Source organism: Polypterus senegalus, chromosome 18, assembly GCF_016835505.1.
Source record: "Polypterus senegalus isolate Bchr_013 chromosome 18, ASM1683550v1, whole genome shotgun sequence".
In the NCBI taxonomy this organism is placed as follows: Eukaryota; Metazoa; Chordata; class Cladistia; order Polypteriformes; family Polypteridae; genus Polypterus; species Polypterus senegalus.
Genome location: NC_053171.1, coordinates 21,837,081 through 21,854,458, shown reverse-complemented (window position 1 = coordinate 21,854,458; position 17,378 = coordinate 21,837,081). Strand labels below are relative to the sequence as shown.

At 37.6% G+C, this 17,378-nt stretch overlaps 1 protein-coding gene across 2 annotated transcripts in view; it reads right to left on the bottom strand.

The window, feature by feature from the left end:
* Window positions 1-14,467, bottom strand: part of lgmn (legumain) — a 32,211-nt gene extending 17,744 nt beyond the window's left edge. Inside the window, exons 1-4 of one of the 2 annotated variants that reach the window (XM_039740957.1) lie at window positions 14,354-14,467; window positions 5,867-6,043; window positions 4,225-4,322; window positions 1,443-1,524 (exon numbers count right to left, since the gene is read on the bottom strand). In XM_039740957.1, the coding sequence (XP_039596891.1) occupies window positions 1,443-1,524; window positions 4,225-4,322; window positions 5,867-6,004 (318 nt within the window). In that variant the 5' untranslated portion in view covers window positions 6,005-6,043; window positions 14,354-14,467. Of the gene's footprint in view, window positions 1-1,442; window positions 1,525-4,224; window positions 4,323-5,866; window positions 6,044-14,349 lie in introns of both variants that reach the window. The other variant, XM_039740958.1, reaches the window with a different exon arrangement.
* Window positions 14,468-17,378: the final 2,911 nt, after the last annotated feature.

Sequence of the window (17,378 nt, the reverse complement as noted above, 5' to 3'; positions counted from 1 at the left end):
CAAGAGTCGGATTTTCTATGAAAACCAGAGCATTATCTTACTCGGACACAAATTACAAGGAGTTGTTTGCTGAAGGACCATTATTCAGCTGGAGCCGAAATGCTAAGATCGAGAATCAAGTCAATGAATTGCAAATCAGAATGCAAGAACCTAAATCACTAAGCCACACGTGTTCACAGGTCAAATCCGTAATCTCGGACAAAGGGAACAGGTGCTACACTGGAGTCTATAAGCCATTCTGCATGACGCGAATCATGGTGCCTCTTGGGAAGTAGTCCTTAGCAACCAAGCAAGGTCTCTTAACAACCCATTATCCATCCCGCTATATCCTAACTGCAGGGTCACGGGGGTCTGCTGGAGCCAATACCAGCTAACACAGGGCGCAAGACAGGAAACAAACCCCGGGCAGAGCACCAGCCCACCGCAGTACTTGATATATATTGCTTAATTAATTCTGCACTGTTTACAAGTCTCTACTAGCCTTTTTGTATTATATTGCAATGTCATTACTAAAATAAATACTGACTGAAAAATACATCAATGTCATTATTCAGTTCAGGGCAGCATGCTCTCATTGGGGCTTATCTATAGTGTAAAACACACAGAGTAGTTTGTGTTTCCCATAGAACTATACTAGTAGGCTGATTATTTTATTTAAACAAACAAAAAAAAATAATAGACAAGTGTAATGCCAAGGATTTTACCAGGGGAAAGCTGGGGTTGAGTGTGGGTGGAGAGTGGACTTTTTTATTTAAAACAGTGCAAATTAGTGTAAATCATTTCACTACCATCAGTGTCCTATAGAATATACACAATTACAAAGGTATCTCCTTCCATTTAAACAACAGTACAATTTTTTATTTAAACCAACAGTGCATATGTAGATTTAAACAAACAAGTCACTGCAAATTGTAGCTTATAAATAACAAGTAAAAGTTACAATTGTTTTTGCTTATAAAAGGAATCATAACAAAGGTATACTCAAATGTGGATAGTAAGGCCAAAGAAAGAAGCAGAAGCTTCTTACTGCTTACAAAGCAGTTGAGCTAAAAAAAAAATAAAACTACAATCGAAGAAACAACCTAGTCAAAGAAACCAGTCACCACCTGGAAGACGATAATCAGAACTTTGGAAAATGGCAGAGCAGCCTTGCTGGTTCTGACTGCGCCATGCAGGTAGTGTTGGTGAGAACTACAGTTTGTTTAGTGTTGTAGTGTTTGTTACGTGAGCATTCTTCATATCCCTACTCATTTTTGGAATAAATATTTTTATTGTTACTGCTTGTTTTACTAGCGAGACAGCTACAGTCCACAAATTAAAACTGCAATTGTCCACTTTACTACACCATCTTTTAAAGAAATGAAATCAATAGGTTGTGCTAACAAAGGGGTAATTAATTTCTAAACCTGTGCGCATTCCAGTATCAAACAGATTTTTCTTACCGCCCCCGTGTAATCCTTCAAGGCTCCTTTGTAGACATCAGTACCATTCGGCCTATTGATTACGATTCCTTTGGTGGGATTTCTGTAAGTGAAAACAAAAGGGTGAAACAAGATTCACACTCAGGAAAGAATTACTTGCCAATAGCTGTGAGAAATTGTCTTGCTGCTGCCTCCTAGTTTAAAGCGTTCTACATGCACTGTGTGGTTTTATTTAAAAAGGGAGTGCAAGAAGTAAACGTCCTTTTTCAAAAGTCTGAAATAACCATTGTCCCTCGCACAGATCATTGCTGGCCTATTCTGAACAAACATGAAAGGGGTAACACAACAAAATGCTGAATCAGCATGAAGTTTGGATGTGCATTGCATGCTTGTTTTTCTTCATAGCAGATTTGTTCAGTGACACTCGTGCCATTTTTTTTTTTTTTTCGTGCTCCAGAGGCCTAAATCACAAACTAATGATTAGGAAACATGGAGAAACAAATGAGCCTGTAAAACCATCACTCTGAACATAATCACTTTCGACATGTCGGCCACATGGTATTAGAGATCTATGCTCAAGTTGGAGACCTTGCCACAGAACAAATTAATGCACTGTTTGACTATAATCTGGACCCCTGGAGAAGCTGAGGTTTCATTGAAAAGATACAGTACACTGTGTGCACAATTATTAGGCAAGTGAGTATTTTGACCATATCATCATTTTTATGCGTATATTCCAACTCCAAGCTGTATTAACTTGAATGCTTATTGGATTTAAGCACGTCAGGTGATGTGTATTTGTGTAATGAGGGAGGGTGTGGCCTAAGGAGATCAACACCCTATATCAAGGTGTGCAGAATTATTAGGCAGCTAGTTTTCCTCAGGCAAAATGGGCCAAAAAAGAGATTTAACTGACTCTGAAAAGTCAAAAATTGTAAAAAGTCTTTCAGAGGGATGCAGCACTTTTGGAATTGCTAAGATATTGGTGTGTGATCACAGAACCATCAAACATTTTGTTGCAAATAGTCAACAGGGTCGCAAGAAACGTGTTGAGAACAAAAGACGCAAATTAGCTGCCAAAGATTTGAGAAGAATCAAACGTGAAGCTACCAGGAACCCATTATCCTCCAGTACTTTCATATTCCAGAGCTGCAACCTACCTGGAGTGCCCAGAAGTACAAGGTGTTCAGTGCTCAAAGACATGGCCAAGGTAAGGAGGGCTGAAACCCAACCACCACTGAACAAGAAACATAAGTTGAAACGTCAAAACTGGGCCAAGAAATATCTGAAGACAGATTTTTTCAAAGGTTTTATGGACCGATGAGATGAGAGTGACTCTTGATGGACCAGATGGATGGACCTGTGGATCAGTAATGGGCACAGAGCTCCACTCCAACGTGGAGGTGGGGTACTGGTATGAGCTGGTATTTTTAAAGATGAGCTAGTTGGACCTTTTGCATTGAAGATGAACTCAAAATCAACTCCCAAACCTACTGCCAGTTTTTCGAAGACACTTTCTTCAAACAGTGATACAGGAAGAAGACCATGATTTTTATGCAGGCCAATGCTCCATCACTTGCATCGAAGTTCTCCACTGCGTGGCCAGCCAGTAACGGCCTTAAAGATGAAGAAATAATGACATGGCCCCCCTTCCTCATCTGACCTAAACCCTATTGAGAACTTGTGGGCACTTCTTAAACGCTAGATTTACGGGGGAGAAAAACAATACACCTCTCTGAAGAGGGTCTGGGAGGCTGTAGTCACTGCTCCACAAAAAGCTGATCGTCAACAGATCAAGAAACTGACAGACTCCATGAATGGAAAGGCTTATGACTGTTATTGGAAAGAAGGGTGGCTATATTGGTCATTGATTGATTGATTTATTTTTTTTGAAATGTCAGAGATGTTTATTTGTAAATTTTGAGGTGTTTGTTTATTATTCTCACTATAACAGATGAAAATAAACAAGTAAGATGGGAAATTTTCACTTTTCCTTTAGTTGCATAATAAATCTGCACACTAATAGTTGCCTAATAATTGTGCGCACATATGTATTCCCCCGATGATGTTCACACTCACATTTCCGTTGTGAAACATTCAGGTTTCAGGTTTATTAACATTTTGGATTGACTGATAGCACTGTGTTTGTTCCATATTAAAATGAATCCTCAAAAATACAACTTGCCTAATAATTCTGCACTCCCTGTAGTTCCTGAATTCTGAATGGGGAGTTAACATTTACATATATTTGTTGTCTACACTCTCCCATTCCCGAAAGTAATCACCAAAATAAGGCTTAGGGGGAAACCCTGAATGAGTCTAAACTAGCAGTAGTATCTGAAAACTGTACAACAGCAGGGTCACATGAGAGCCAGCCTGACTCACGGAAACTGGCACATGGCCATCTAAGGAGGAACTGGCAGGAATAGCTGGTATCTATTCACATAAACATTCAGGTTCCACAGATAAGTAACACATTTTACAAACCCCCCCCAGGCATAGATCACCTGACTAAAATATTGTTACATACAAGGTATTTACAGAGGAAATGGCAGTGATAAATGACCGTATATCCTAACCACCATCTACAGATAGCATTAACACAGCAACACAGAGGGCAGCCTCCTGTCACAAGCACTTAATGGCGAGGCCAGAGCTGCACACTCTCAGTATGACAAGCATTCCTGCCATCTACTCTTACCACTTTAGTCAACGCGGCTTTGAGAAGACAGCAGCAAGTCCTCATGGGCAAAATGCTCCAAAGAAATAAACCTGGTAGGACTTCAAATATGGTGACACTTACTCTTCATTCTCTGCAAGGTCATCATACATCATGACAACAATCTGCTCATCAGGGATGCCATTTCTGTGGACGATTTGGTAAGCATGGCATGCATCTGCCTGTGTTAGATAAACACAAAATACACTATGAAATGAATGGAAAAGATTACACATTCTGTAGCTCCTTGGTGAACCTTCAAATAATCGTGTGGGTGTACATGGCTCTGTGACCAAATATGACATAGTAAACTAATAAAGGGCCAAGATTTGGTTAGATAACTCTAAATGTGCTTTCAAAAAAACAGAAATAAATGCAAGTGCTGCTTAGATTGGGCAAGCCTTAATAGTAAATCTGAACCAGAATGGGGTCCATCTGTATGGTTTTAGGCTTTATAAATCACCCCAAATCTGATGATTAGATGGTGACTTCAATGTAACGATATGTCAGTTTCTGAAACACCCCAAGTCTAATTTGGTGTCAAGCCTAACAGCAATGGGTGCAGCATGGCAGCCATCCATGGACAAACAAAACCAAAAAACCTGTGAAAGGCTACTCAATTTAAAAAACACCTGACCCTTAGAAGAACTCATTAGCCACCCCGGCAATTAATGACCTTTATGAACTTACTGTTAATTATTCGGCACAGGATATTTTGCTAGGACCTGAGACACTGAACTAGTCAGGGCAGAATTAATAATTGATGAAAGTGTGGATTATTTTGCCCAAGCAAGTAATTAAGGATTTTGAAAGGGATACTTGGAAAAAACTGTTACTCAGTCTGTGATCTACTTACAAGTCACCTGACTCATACTATGGTTTAAGAATGTAAAAAATAAATAAATAAAATGGAAGGATAGAAATATGGCTCTTAACTGCTGACAAATATTATTCGTGACAGTAAGAAAGTAGTTTTAAAAAAAATGTTTTAATACAGATCTCAGTTATTTTAACTAATTATTAAATGACCTTATCATTACTATGTACCACATTTTTAGTGTCACCAATAAACAAAGAGATCTAACTTACTGGTTGGCACTGTGACATAGCAGTTACAGGGCGTTGAGTTGTTATTGAGTTTAAATGTCTGTGCCTTTTGGGTCATTTTTCTGGATACTTCAACCTCATTTGCCATAATGGTTTTGGTTAACGGACGATTGGAAAATGTCAGAGTAAGAGTGAGTGCCAGGTATGTGTGTGAGAGTGTGCTCTGTAAAATACTGGCATCCCATTGCAGCTTGATTTCAACTTTATGTTTGATAAGCTCGCTTTCATTAAAACTCTAAAAACTGAAAAAAGTTGGGTCAAAAAAAAAAAAAGATGATTTTCTAAATAATATTACATCTATAATGACATAAAATTCTGTACTATAGTTAAAACAAGCTTTCCCCTACATTAGACAAATCTGTCCTATGGCTTGAGCATTCAGTTGAATGGAATGGCAGATCAATAAAGCACCATTACCTTGTGTGGAGTATTTTGAGCTTTTCTAGAGTTACACTATTAAAAAAAAACAATTTTTAATGAGCAAACATAACTGGACTAAAAATGTGAAACTGAAAGGTTGTGAAGAATGACTGCTAAGTGTTGGGTGCATTTTCTTGGCAATAGACGGAAATCAAGTGTGTGCATGCATGCTCAGAGGCTGAGCCAGTTGGTACCTCACCTGATGTCTGTAGTTGTACCAGCCATTGGAGCCAGCAACGATCACCACCCACTTTTTCCCAGTTGTTGTCGATTCCTCCAGTGGAGCAGAGCTCACTGCCAGAGCAAGGCCTATTAAAGTTATTACTCTCCACAGCATTCTGCCAGAGGCTCAGAACAATTTTTAGGATGTATCTACCTGCAAAAAAAGATAAGAGAATATATTGTAAGTCTTGACAGGGCACAAATAAAACAATAAACACACATCACTGCTCTCCATTCACACTTCTCATAGTGTGAATTCAAGGGACCCAGCAAACTGTAGCGATAAATGAGGAAGCACTCAAAACAATGGTAAATAGTGGGAGGTTATTGAGCATTCAGTTCGTTTTGAAGTTTATAGGATGTGCCTTCTGTATTCCAGCAGAGGATTAGGTGCTTGTTTTATCAAGAAACCATCAAAGAAATTTTGTTAAGAGTTTTTTTTTTTTTTAAAACCCAGTGAAGGACATGGTGTACAGAAGATGACCAGCCATTTCATTTACTCAATTTAATTTTAAAATGTACACCATGATGCACAGCATTAAAAGCAGAGGTGTCACAGAACACGGTAGCAGTTAGTACACATTGTAGAAGCACAGAGGGATGGAAAGTTGGATGAATACTACTAAAATTACTTCCCAGTGATCATTCATATTAAGCAATATTTAACACATCAGTGACTGAATCTGAACCCTGGTTTGGTCACTGTCTATGTGGAGTCCTTTCAGTGTCTGTAGGCGATTCTTTCTTCAGGTAGTCCTGTTTTGCTCCCACATCTTAAAAGGAATACTTCACCCATATGTTAGTTACCTCAAATACTTGGTAGCAGTGGCCAACAATATTTTAGCAAAAAAAAAAAAGTAATTAAATTTTGCACATTTTGACTTAGTGACTGGATGAAAGACACAAGGACTATGAGACTCGTTTAATTTAAGATTTTAGGTTTTTTTTTTTTTTACCCATGGACATTTTTCACATTGTTTGCCAATATGCAGAACTTGTGATCATCACGTTTTGTTATTTGATAAACTTTTTTCTCTCCATTCTGCACAAGTACATGGAGTTAGATTTAAAAAAAAACAAAAAACAAAACACAATTCCATTAAAGATCTGTTTGCTAGTTCAATCATGGACTGTAAAAATCATCACAGAAACGAGTGTCTGTGTGCGAGTGTACCAATGACTTGCCTTCGCTTGACACTTCAACTGCCCCTAAACACAAAAGAACTGACTGCTACTAATTGAAGGCAAAATGCACACGTCCAGTAGGAAACGTAAGCGTCATCTTAAACCTAACCTCTCCAAGTCAGACATCATGATCTGACCTTATAAATTCACTCACTCTCTCACCACTAACTGAGAAGAGAATTTCATTATTCCCGCAAAACATTTTTAACTAACCCTGTTCGGTTGTTTCGTACTTCAAAATATTGACACCTTCCTCTACTGTACATTCAGGCTCTTGACTACTCAATCATTTGGAATACTGCACTGCTCTACCAGGATAGCAACCATTCAACTGACCTCTCTCAGCTAGGCCAGAATGTGGATGCCCAACTGGTGCATTCCCCCCGTGTGCCCCTTGTTTTACCCACATTACTCATCTGCTTCAGTTCAGGTTAAAAAAAAAAAAAAACTTGATCTTTGAGGTTTCTGTATAGCTCTGCTCTTCACTACCAACAGTCTCTGGCCTCATCGTATATTCTTTTGAGAAATGTCCATTCTTCTTTAGCTTATCTTCCCACTGTCCATTCTCTAACCAGACATTTTTTTTTTTTTTTTTAAATTGGAGATTTTTCTTGGTTCTCATTTCCAGGCTGTGGAATGAGCTTCCCATGACATTCTGAACCCCTCCTTATCTGGGGGAAATTCAGGGTCTTCCTGACATCACATCCTTTTACAACGTATTTTGGGACTGCTTAGGCTTTTGAACAATTTACAATTGTGCTGATCCCATCAACAGTCAATGATCTGTAGCTTTCCTAAGCTATTCATTGTCATTTAACCTTTGAACGAGCTGTAACTCCACGTTTCTTGCGCTTGCTCTGGCTTGCTAACGTTTTACTTCCTTATCACTTAAATGTATTGTATATGATATTGTACGTTAACTTGCATAAAGTTAAAATAAAAAGTACGGACTGTCATATTGGCGATTTTAATATAAATCTACACGAATTTCATTTTAATGGATAGCCCCTTCTGTTCATTATCATGACTGGGTGTATTCCAAAGCTAGCCTGGTAATTCCCAAGTTGGACCATCTCATTTAGTGTTTGCCTTTAATCTTGTACTGTATTATATGTTCTAGTAGCGGTCTCGTTCCTATTTAGATCTTTCTCAGTTTCTTGGCGAGTAATATATTCTAGGACACAGTAACAAGTATTTTTTGCACAATCTTACAGTCTGTCACATGATGTGTGGAGAGTATGTGAGTCAGATTAATAGTTTTTGCTTGTCAACTGCTGTCGAATTTCCCTCTAATGCTGACAAAATAAACGTACCCGAAAGAGCTGATTTTCAATGCTAGAGGATGGAGCAGACAGATTCCACATCACAACTGCCACGGATAACCATGCATGCCTCCAGCTAGTTTACATGAAATACAAAAGCTGGGCACCTTTGCTTAAAATGTCTGTTACTGTGAATAGTGAAAGTCAGTGGAAGATGAACTGATAACCAAAAGGGATAGAGTTGATGATAGCAAATTTCTTTAATATTTTAAGCAAGATAACATTTTTTATTTCCATCATTTACAGGTACAAAATACCAAAAAAAAAATTAAAAGGGCTTGAAGCAAATGTTTGGGCCCCCGACATGGTCAGTACTTAGTAAGACCCCCCCTTTGGCAAATATCACAGCTTATAAACACTTTTTGTAGTTAGGTAAGAGTCTTTCAGTTCTTATTTGGGGTATTTTTCCCCACATTCATCCTTGCAAAAAGGCTACTAACTCTGAAAGATTCTTGGGCCATCTTGCAAGCATTGCTCTCTTCGAGGTCTCTCCACAGATTTTCAATGATGTTTAGGTCAGAGAACTGTGAGGGCCACGGCAAAATAATCAGCTTCTACCTGTTGAGGTATTCCATTATCTTGTTTTAGGACCCATCCTTTTCAACTACAACTGTTTTCATAGATGTTGTGATGTCTGCTTCCAGAATTTGCTGGTATTAATTAGAATTCATTCTTCCCTTTACTGATGACATGTTCCCTGTGCCACTGGCTGCAACACAAGCCCAAAGCCCGATTGATACCACCCGACACCTCATAGTTGAGGACATGTTTTTTCCTGGAATTTGGCACCCTTTTTACTCCAAACATACCTTTATACCTTGTGGCCAAAAAGTGCAACGATATTGTTTCCAAAGTGACATCAGGCTGGTTTAGATGATCATTAGCAAATTTCAGGCACTGAATTTTGTGGCTTGGATGCAGGGAAGGTTTTCTTCTGCGGTCTCTACCATGAAAGTCATGTTTGTTCAGGTGTCGCTGCACTGCCACTCCTGAGTCTGCTAAATTTTCCTGAAGGTCTGATGGAGTCAAACAGGGAGTTTTATTTGCCTTTCTAGCCATCCAACAAAACAGTTTTTGCAGAAAGTTTTCTTTGTCTTCCAGACCTCAACCTGATCTCCACTACCCCTGTTAACTAGATAGATAGATAGATAGATAGATAGATAGATAGATAGATAGATAGATAGATAGATAGATACTTACTTTATTAATCCCAAGGGGAAATTCACATAATCCAGCAGCAGTATACTGATACAAAGAAACAATATTAAATTAAATAGTAATAAAATGAAAAAATTAAAATAAAATTAATGTTCGCATTTACTCCCCCGGGTGGAATTGAAGAGTCGCATAGTGTGGGGGAGGAACGATCTCCTCAGTCTGTCAGTGGAACAGGACGGTGACAAAAGTCTGTCACTGAAGCTACTCCTCTGCCTGGAGATGACACTGTTAACTGCCATTTCTTAATAATATTATGAATCGAGGAAACAGCTACCTGAAAATGCTTTGCTATATTCCTGTAGCCTTCTCTTGCTTTATTTTCCAGAGTGTTAGGCAGCTGCTTAGACGAAGCCCTTCATTGTTGATTGCAGGGAGAAGGTTTGAGGGGTCAGAAAATTTAAACAGCTTTGCAATTTGCATCCCCTGGGATTTTCTAACCAAGTCTGTGAACAAGCCATAACCCTAACTAATTAGGGTTAGGATTAGGGTAGGGGATATGGCCATAATTGGCGCGCCCTGGTACACCTATTCCCAATTTAAAATTTAATTTGATTCTGTTTTTTTTTTATCCACCCCCCTTAATTTGGTAGTTTCTAATTTTTAATTCCGGAATAACATTCCTTTAAAAATGAATAAATAATAAATAAAATCCATAGAGCCTTTATCTTTTAATCCATTTTTTATTGGACCCATTAATTACATCCATATCCTAAAAATAATCGCTAAAATGAATAATCCATAAAACCATTACTCCCATTAATAATTTACTAAAATCCTACAAAATAATACATCCCTCCTAAAAATTGAGACCTTGGTAAACATTATAAGAGACCTCAAATGTCTTGGGGTGCCCAAACTTTTGCATAAGGCCCCTTTACTTTTATCACTGTACATTTGCACAAAGCAAAAACAATGCACTAATCTTGCATAAAATGCTGAAAAGAAATGTCCAATCTTTAACTTTATGAGTTCTCCTTAAGGTAAAATAGGGTGTCTCTTCCTTTTACAATCATGTCGAAGCAGAATACTCAAGTGCCTCCACATCAGCATTCGTTCTAGATTTGGAAACTAGAACCTAAACAAGTCATGAAATTATTTCAAGGTTGATTCCCAGAGGATTTGAAGAAAAGAAAAAACAAAAAAGTATGAAAGCAAAACTGAAACCAGGCTTGGCCTGTAGCTACTAAAGTGGTATTAGTTCTTTGTTCTAGATACTGTTACCACTAAAACGTTTAGTTAAATAAACCAAATTTGTTCACTTGAAGATGTAAAGATTTTTTTTTTTTTTAAAAGGCAGAAACACTAAAAGTGTATCATTTACTAAACTTCCATGGAAGTGACGTACCAATTTTAGTTTGCTAGCATTAACAAAGGTACCTAGTCTGTCAACATTATATTTGTAGTTGCTGCCTGGCACTTGTATATCGAATCAGTGACTTTAACATTTTAATTCCTTGTCTTTTATAATACTGGTCTATTAGCCTTCACAGATGAATTTGCATAAATAATTCACTATCATCAGAAACTAGTTTCATTTCTACATTTCATGCAAACATCTCTACTAACCAAAAACTGAAGATGTAGTTGCAATGACATCTACAGATAAGAAAGCAATCATGAACACGGTGTATACACTGGGGAAAAAAAAATGTGAATGATCCACACTTAATATTTTCAATCTGAACCAATATAATTCTTTTTAGCTGATTGATCCCACAATTTTTAAGTTGAGGCAAATCATTTAGAGTGATTGGGTAGCAATTCACTTTTTTTTTTACAGAAGTAAATCTATTTTTTAAGTTGTTCTTCTTTTTTGACAGTTGGAAAGCCATCAAACTGGAAAGTTTGACCGAAAGAATATACAAACGGCCCCTCAAACACAGCACATGAACAACCTAAAATATTAAGCTAAATGAAATAGGATTTTTACGTTTATTCCCTCCACCATAACTTAATTTGGTACAAACAATTTTTTTTTACTTTGTGATCTGAAACCAAATATTTCAAGCTGCAACACTAAATGACTAATCTTAAGTTGCTTGAAAGAGACAATTTATGTTGAATGAACAACATCCATGTTATACTTTTTTCAGTGTAATAGAGGTATGGACTTTATTATGTGAATTTCCCCTTGGGATTAATAAAGTATCTATTAATAGAGTAAACTAGAATGATAAGAATTTGTGTAGGTATAATCAGAGTAATCTATTTGGGAGATATAGTAAAATGTCCAATTACAAATTCTGTCCTTTCTTTTTGCTTTTAATCATTCATGTTTTTACCCTTTAAACAGGTTATTTTAAAAATATTGTACAACTGATGCTTGAGAACTGACCCAGGTTACAGTTAAAACGATAATATCTGATTAATTAAGGCGTCAAACACATCCATAATGAAAAGACTACAGAAAAAGAAGTGGTTATTTCCAATAATCATATTTTTTCTTCAAAAAGCATGGCTCAAAGAACATGGATAAAGCCAGGGTAGACTGGGATGAAAATGTTCAGCTTTTCTTTGCTTTCTTACTTGGACACTTCATTTGATTACAGGGTTCACCATATGAGGTGTTTCAATAGTCAAAAACAAGAAGGACAAAACAGGAGAATTTCAAAATACAGCTAAAAGGAATGACAAAAATTGTTTACTAAGATCAAAAAAAAAACGAACAATCCATTCAAAGGTGACTTCATACTAAAGTTGAACTGTAACAGAGCATCGCAGCAGTGACTCCTCTAGGAATGGAAGGCTTTATACTGTGAATGCACTTGCAAAAACATACAACAAAGAAAAATATCTATAAGAAAAAAAAAATCAAGAATTGTCCATCTTATGTGATGAATTCTAAAATCTTTAAAACATCTAATTGCCTATGTTCTCTAAATATATGTGTACATATACATGTTGTAAAGTATTATCTATGATAAACACTGTCTACCTGTTCATTTTAACAACTGGCTTCCATCTAAGAAATTAACATTACAAAAATGTGTACAAAAAGAGATACCAAAAAATTCATACTAGTAAGACAAGTCTAATAAGAGCAAATGAACAGGCATGCCATATTTTTCTACCTCAAGTCCAGCGGGCACCAGAGAGTACCTCAAAAACAGATGCCCACTCAGACAAGGTAAAAAGAAACTGGCACAGCACTGCCTTCAATTGCTTGGGCTACTCTAGGACAAAAAACATAGTATACTGTTTAAGCAGCAAGCCATGTTTAGCTCCTTAAAAGATTTCAAACAGAACTTTTACTCTTCAGTGCAGAAGAGGACAACATCACCATTACACATGTGGCTACCTCACACAACAGGACATGAGTAGTGAGCACTGCATTCAAAAAAATAAATCTTGATTGTCAACAAAAATCTTCAAATTTAATAACCTTTTTTTTTTTTTTCTTTTCCGTCAATTTTCAAATCTCCTATGTAACCTTTCTAAGATACTATATATTTTTACTGTTAAATTCACATTACATACACTAGCTGTATGTGTCTTAGAACTGTGTTCATTACCAGTGCAAAGATGGGTGGAAGATAACCTTGTGACGGCACATGATGTTAATGATAGTCATAGTCTCCATTTCACTTTTCACGTTCAATAAATGTTCGGGCAAAAATGGAAGTTCTTAAAGTCTGGGAGAACTGCCAACAAGGAGAGACTTTGTTAAATGTTTCACAATCAGGGAAACTACAGGAAACATTCCTGGCATGTGAAGCCAGATTTAACACTCGCCGTTTCCTATACATGAACTTCGTTTTGACTTTCCGGAGAAATTCAAAATACAGTAAAAATAAATATGAAATATAGAGTAACACTTAAATAATCATTGTTCCTTCGGGAAGGCTTTGTTAACTTCTTTTTACATATGTTTTAACTGACAGTTTGTGCTAGAACATATGCAAACTGAATTAGGCAGGTTTGAGAATACTATTTTATGCTTTAAGAAAAAGACAATAGTACCCTGCTTTCTTGATACTTTTCACCCATTCTTAATTTTTTCACCCACTCAAAAAAAATGTATTCACTGAAAGTTACGTTTTAATGAATAAAACGCAAGTGTTTATATAAATGTATATATACCTGTATGAATATACGCATACACTTACACAAATACGCATAACATTCACCTTTGGCAAATTCATAAGCGGTTTATCCAGCTCTACATACACCATATCCGGGACCCTAAAAGTCTTAAGATACAGTATATACGCACAATTAAATTCATAAAATAACATTCTTAAACTCGCCTTAATTCAATGTATTCGTACAATGTTACTTTCTTTTAAAAAAAAGGATAAAACTGTTTCACACATTTACCACCTGGACAACCATACAACACTTCCATATATCCAACCACGCGCCTCGTTAAATATCCCTTACAACTTTCAATTTCATCCGAGAACACGCACGTTCTTTCGCACACTTTTCCTGACATACACACCCATTGAATTTGTGTGTACACAGATTATACTTTACATTACTAATACATAGACACATTTTAAACATTATATAAAATACGTTGTACTCTTCCCTTCGCCCATAAATAAATAAACACATATTCCCCGAAGCACTTCAGGCCCAAGCTCACCCGGCTCCATGTCCCTTATCAACCACGCAGTTGTGACAGTTGCGCTATTGCGGTTTATCTCACGTTCCATAATCTCCCCCACTATGTTTCTCCTTCACCCCTTATCACCAAATTTAGCAAATCGTGTACTCGCCGTAAGTTTCTCACCTACCACCAAAAAAGAGACTCTTTCCGCGATGCTCCAGCCCAACACCCGCTGTACCAAACCCGTCCAGCTGCGTTTTTGTTGTGTACCACCAAATGAAGGCGGGGCTACAGAAATCCGCGTGAGACCAAGAGGTGTGGCCAGCACAAGCGCGTGACATGATGCGCGCGCAATTAAGGGTCTCTTCGAACCGACGCGAACTACATAAACGGGTTAGGAAATGGTTGGCTGAATTAAAGTAAATAGAAATAAGATGTGTATTTCAGGGGATTTTAACTTGTTTAAAGATTTTTTTCCATCTCATCTTTTATGTGTTGGTTGCGCTTGTGGGACTAATGCAGAGAAAGTGCTTAAGTGCTTAACTGTTTTTGCCTACTGTAGAGGAGCCCCCCTAGGGTTTAGCAGGTGTTAAAGAATTAATGGATGAATAGAAAACTCCGAACGAACCCTCGAATGAGCGTACTTTTTTATGTTTACCGACGAGTCCCATAGAACACTTTCATAAAAATTACCCCAGTATTTAGGGTGGTGTAATATCAAATGGGCTTTACTTTTTCTAAAACTGTTTCATTACATATTACATCACAGTGTTACAATAAACAAACCTGAAGATTCTGCAATAACATTAGATCAAAATGACAAAACTCATACAACTTTACAGGCTTTGAAATATTTTAGTTAGATAGATAGATAGATAGATAGATAGATAGATAGATAGATAGATAGTGAAAGGCACTATATAGATAGATAGATAGATAGATAGATAGATAGATAGATAGATAGATAGATAGATATTTATATTATGGTCAGCATGAAGTTGTCATTTCTCTGTCACAGATAACACTTGCAGGCCTACTGATATTTGGTGTGTATTTAAGGAACAAGCCAACTGGGGACCTTCGAGGTGTTTGTCTCTCAAACTATACACTCCAATGTCCTTGTTCTCTTATGCAGTTGTGTATCCTGGTTAGATCCATTTTGCCCTCTTCTCTCAACACAGAAATGGACACCTTTGTATGAAATCTTAAGGTTTTTGGCAATCTGTCATTCTACAAAAAACAGATAGACTGACCTATTCCATAAGGAAGTGGTTTCATTTTGGACATTTTTAAACATAATTAAACCTTAGAACTGTTTGTATTATGCAACCCAAGGAAACACATATAATTGCTATATTGAAAAGAGTAACAGCGTTCAGTTGTGCTATGGAGTTACAAAGGTTTCTCTAATAATCGATTAGTTTTTAAACATGAATAACTAAGGATAAACTAAGAGAGTTTACCATTACAACACTGATAGAATAGCTGATAAAAATGGAGCTTTGCAGTCATATGTGAATGATAATTTTAAAAGCAGTCATGTCAGCCGTTTGCAACACTATACGAGTACAGTATGTTAGCTGTATTGGTAAATCAGTTTATCCATCCATCCATTTTCTAACCCGCTGAATCCAAATACAGGGTCACGGGGGTCTGCTGGAGCCAATCCCAGCCAACACAGGGCACAAGGCAGGAACTAATCCTGGGCAGGGTGCCAACCCACCGCAGGACACACACAAACACACCCACACACCAAGCACACACTAGGGCCAATTTAGAATCACCAATCCACCTAACCTGCATGTCTTTGGATTGTGGGAGGAAACCGGAGTGCCCGGAGGAAACCCACGCAGACATGGGGAGAACATGCAAACTCCACGCAGGGAGGACCCGGGAAGCGAACCCGGTTCTCCTAACTGCGAGGCAGCAGCGCTACCACTGCGCCACCGTGCCGCCTAAATCAGTTTACATAGATCTTACCTAAAAATGTATCGATTTCTATCAAAAAATGAAAATATGTATGTGTGATACCAAACTTTTGAAGACTGGATATAATTGCATGGTGTGTTTATTATTGTATGTCTTAGTTGGTTTGGTATTATTCTCAACTGAGGTGACAAATAAACTTCTTTGTGGTTTGAACACATTGCAGTAAACTTGAACTACAGCGTTTAGGACATGGATAGATTCATAGAGATAGCGGCAATTAAATTCATTATAGGTAGGGAAGAAAGCACATCTTTTTTATTTTATATTTAAGTATCAATCTCGTATGAAAATGTCCGGTATGGTGTAAAGCTTCAGTGTATTTTCTTTTCTTATAAAAAATGCATAAAATTACTCCTTCATGTCTGCAGGAACATGAACGTGTCCGCATCATCTGAATGTAGATTAATTCGGCTCGTCTGCACCCGCTCACGACAGATTGCTTAAAGTAAGCTTGCACTGGACACGATTGGACAAGGTGGCTTTTGTTTGAATGGCGACAGTTATACTTTAATTTCAGCATCTCGTATTTGCAGTGCAATTTTGCTAGGAGGCAGAAACTGGACAAGTCCAGAGCCAGCATTTTTCATAAATGGGCAATTTCGTGTTTATGAACGTAGGAAGGAAACCAAGCATTCCCGAGGATAACACGGTGAAACACTAGGATACCCATGCAAATCCTAAACACAATGTAACCCATTTGGGAATGAAGTTAGTCCCATGAAGGGTTCGTATGCGTCAGGGCTTTGAGCCCCCGTAATTTCCAAGAACTCTCCCGCACTTGCCTTTCTGACTGTAAAGCGCTCTTCGATCTGCCCTCCCTATAGGACTGAATGCACAATCAGTGAAGGAGCTAAGCCCCCGATAACTGCCTAAAACTAACGACCCGTCTGCTTAAAATGCAGTAAAGGTGATAGCGTTATCCATATTCTTTATACAGATTAATCTGAATGTATTTGATTTCCGGATATTATAGCTTAACTGCTTAGGAATATGAGTTAATGGTTACTAACGTGTTTTATTGTATCACGTGTGCTTATTCAGCTTGTTTTCGCATCAAGTGACTTGGTATCACAAGGTGGGTGCGACTTACCATCTGACTGTCCGGCAATAAGTGGGACAGAGGTGCCTAGTTCTAGATCAATGGTACTCCAAATTCCAGACAAGATAAAACAAACGTCAAACCAAGAGCCCCTTAATATGTACTACGAGGCGACTAATGAGTG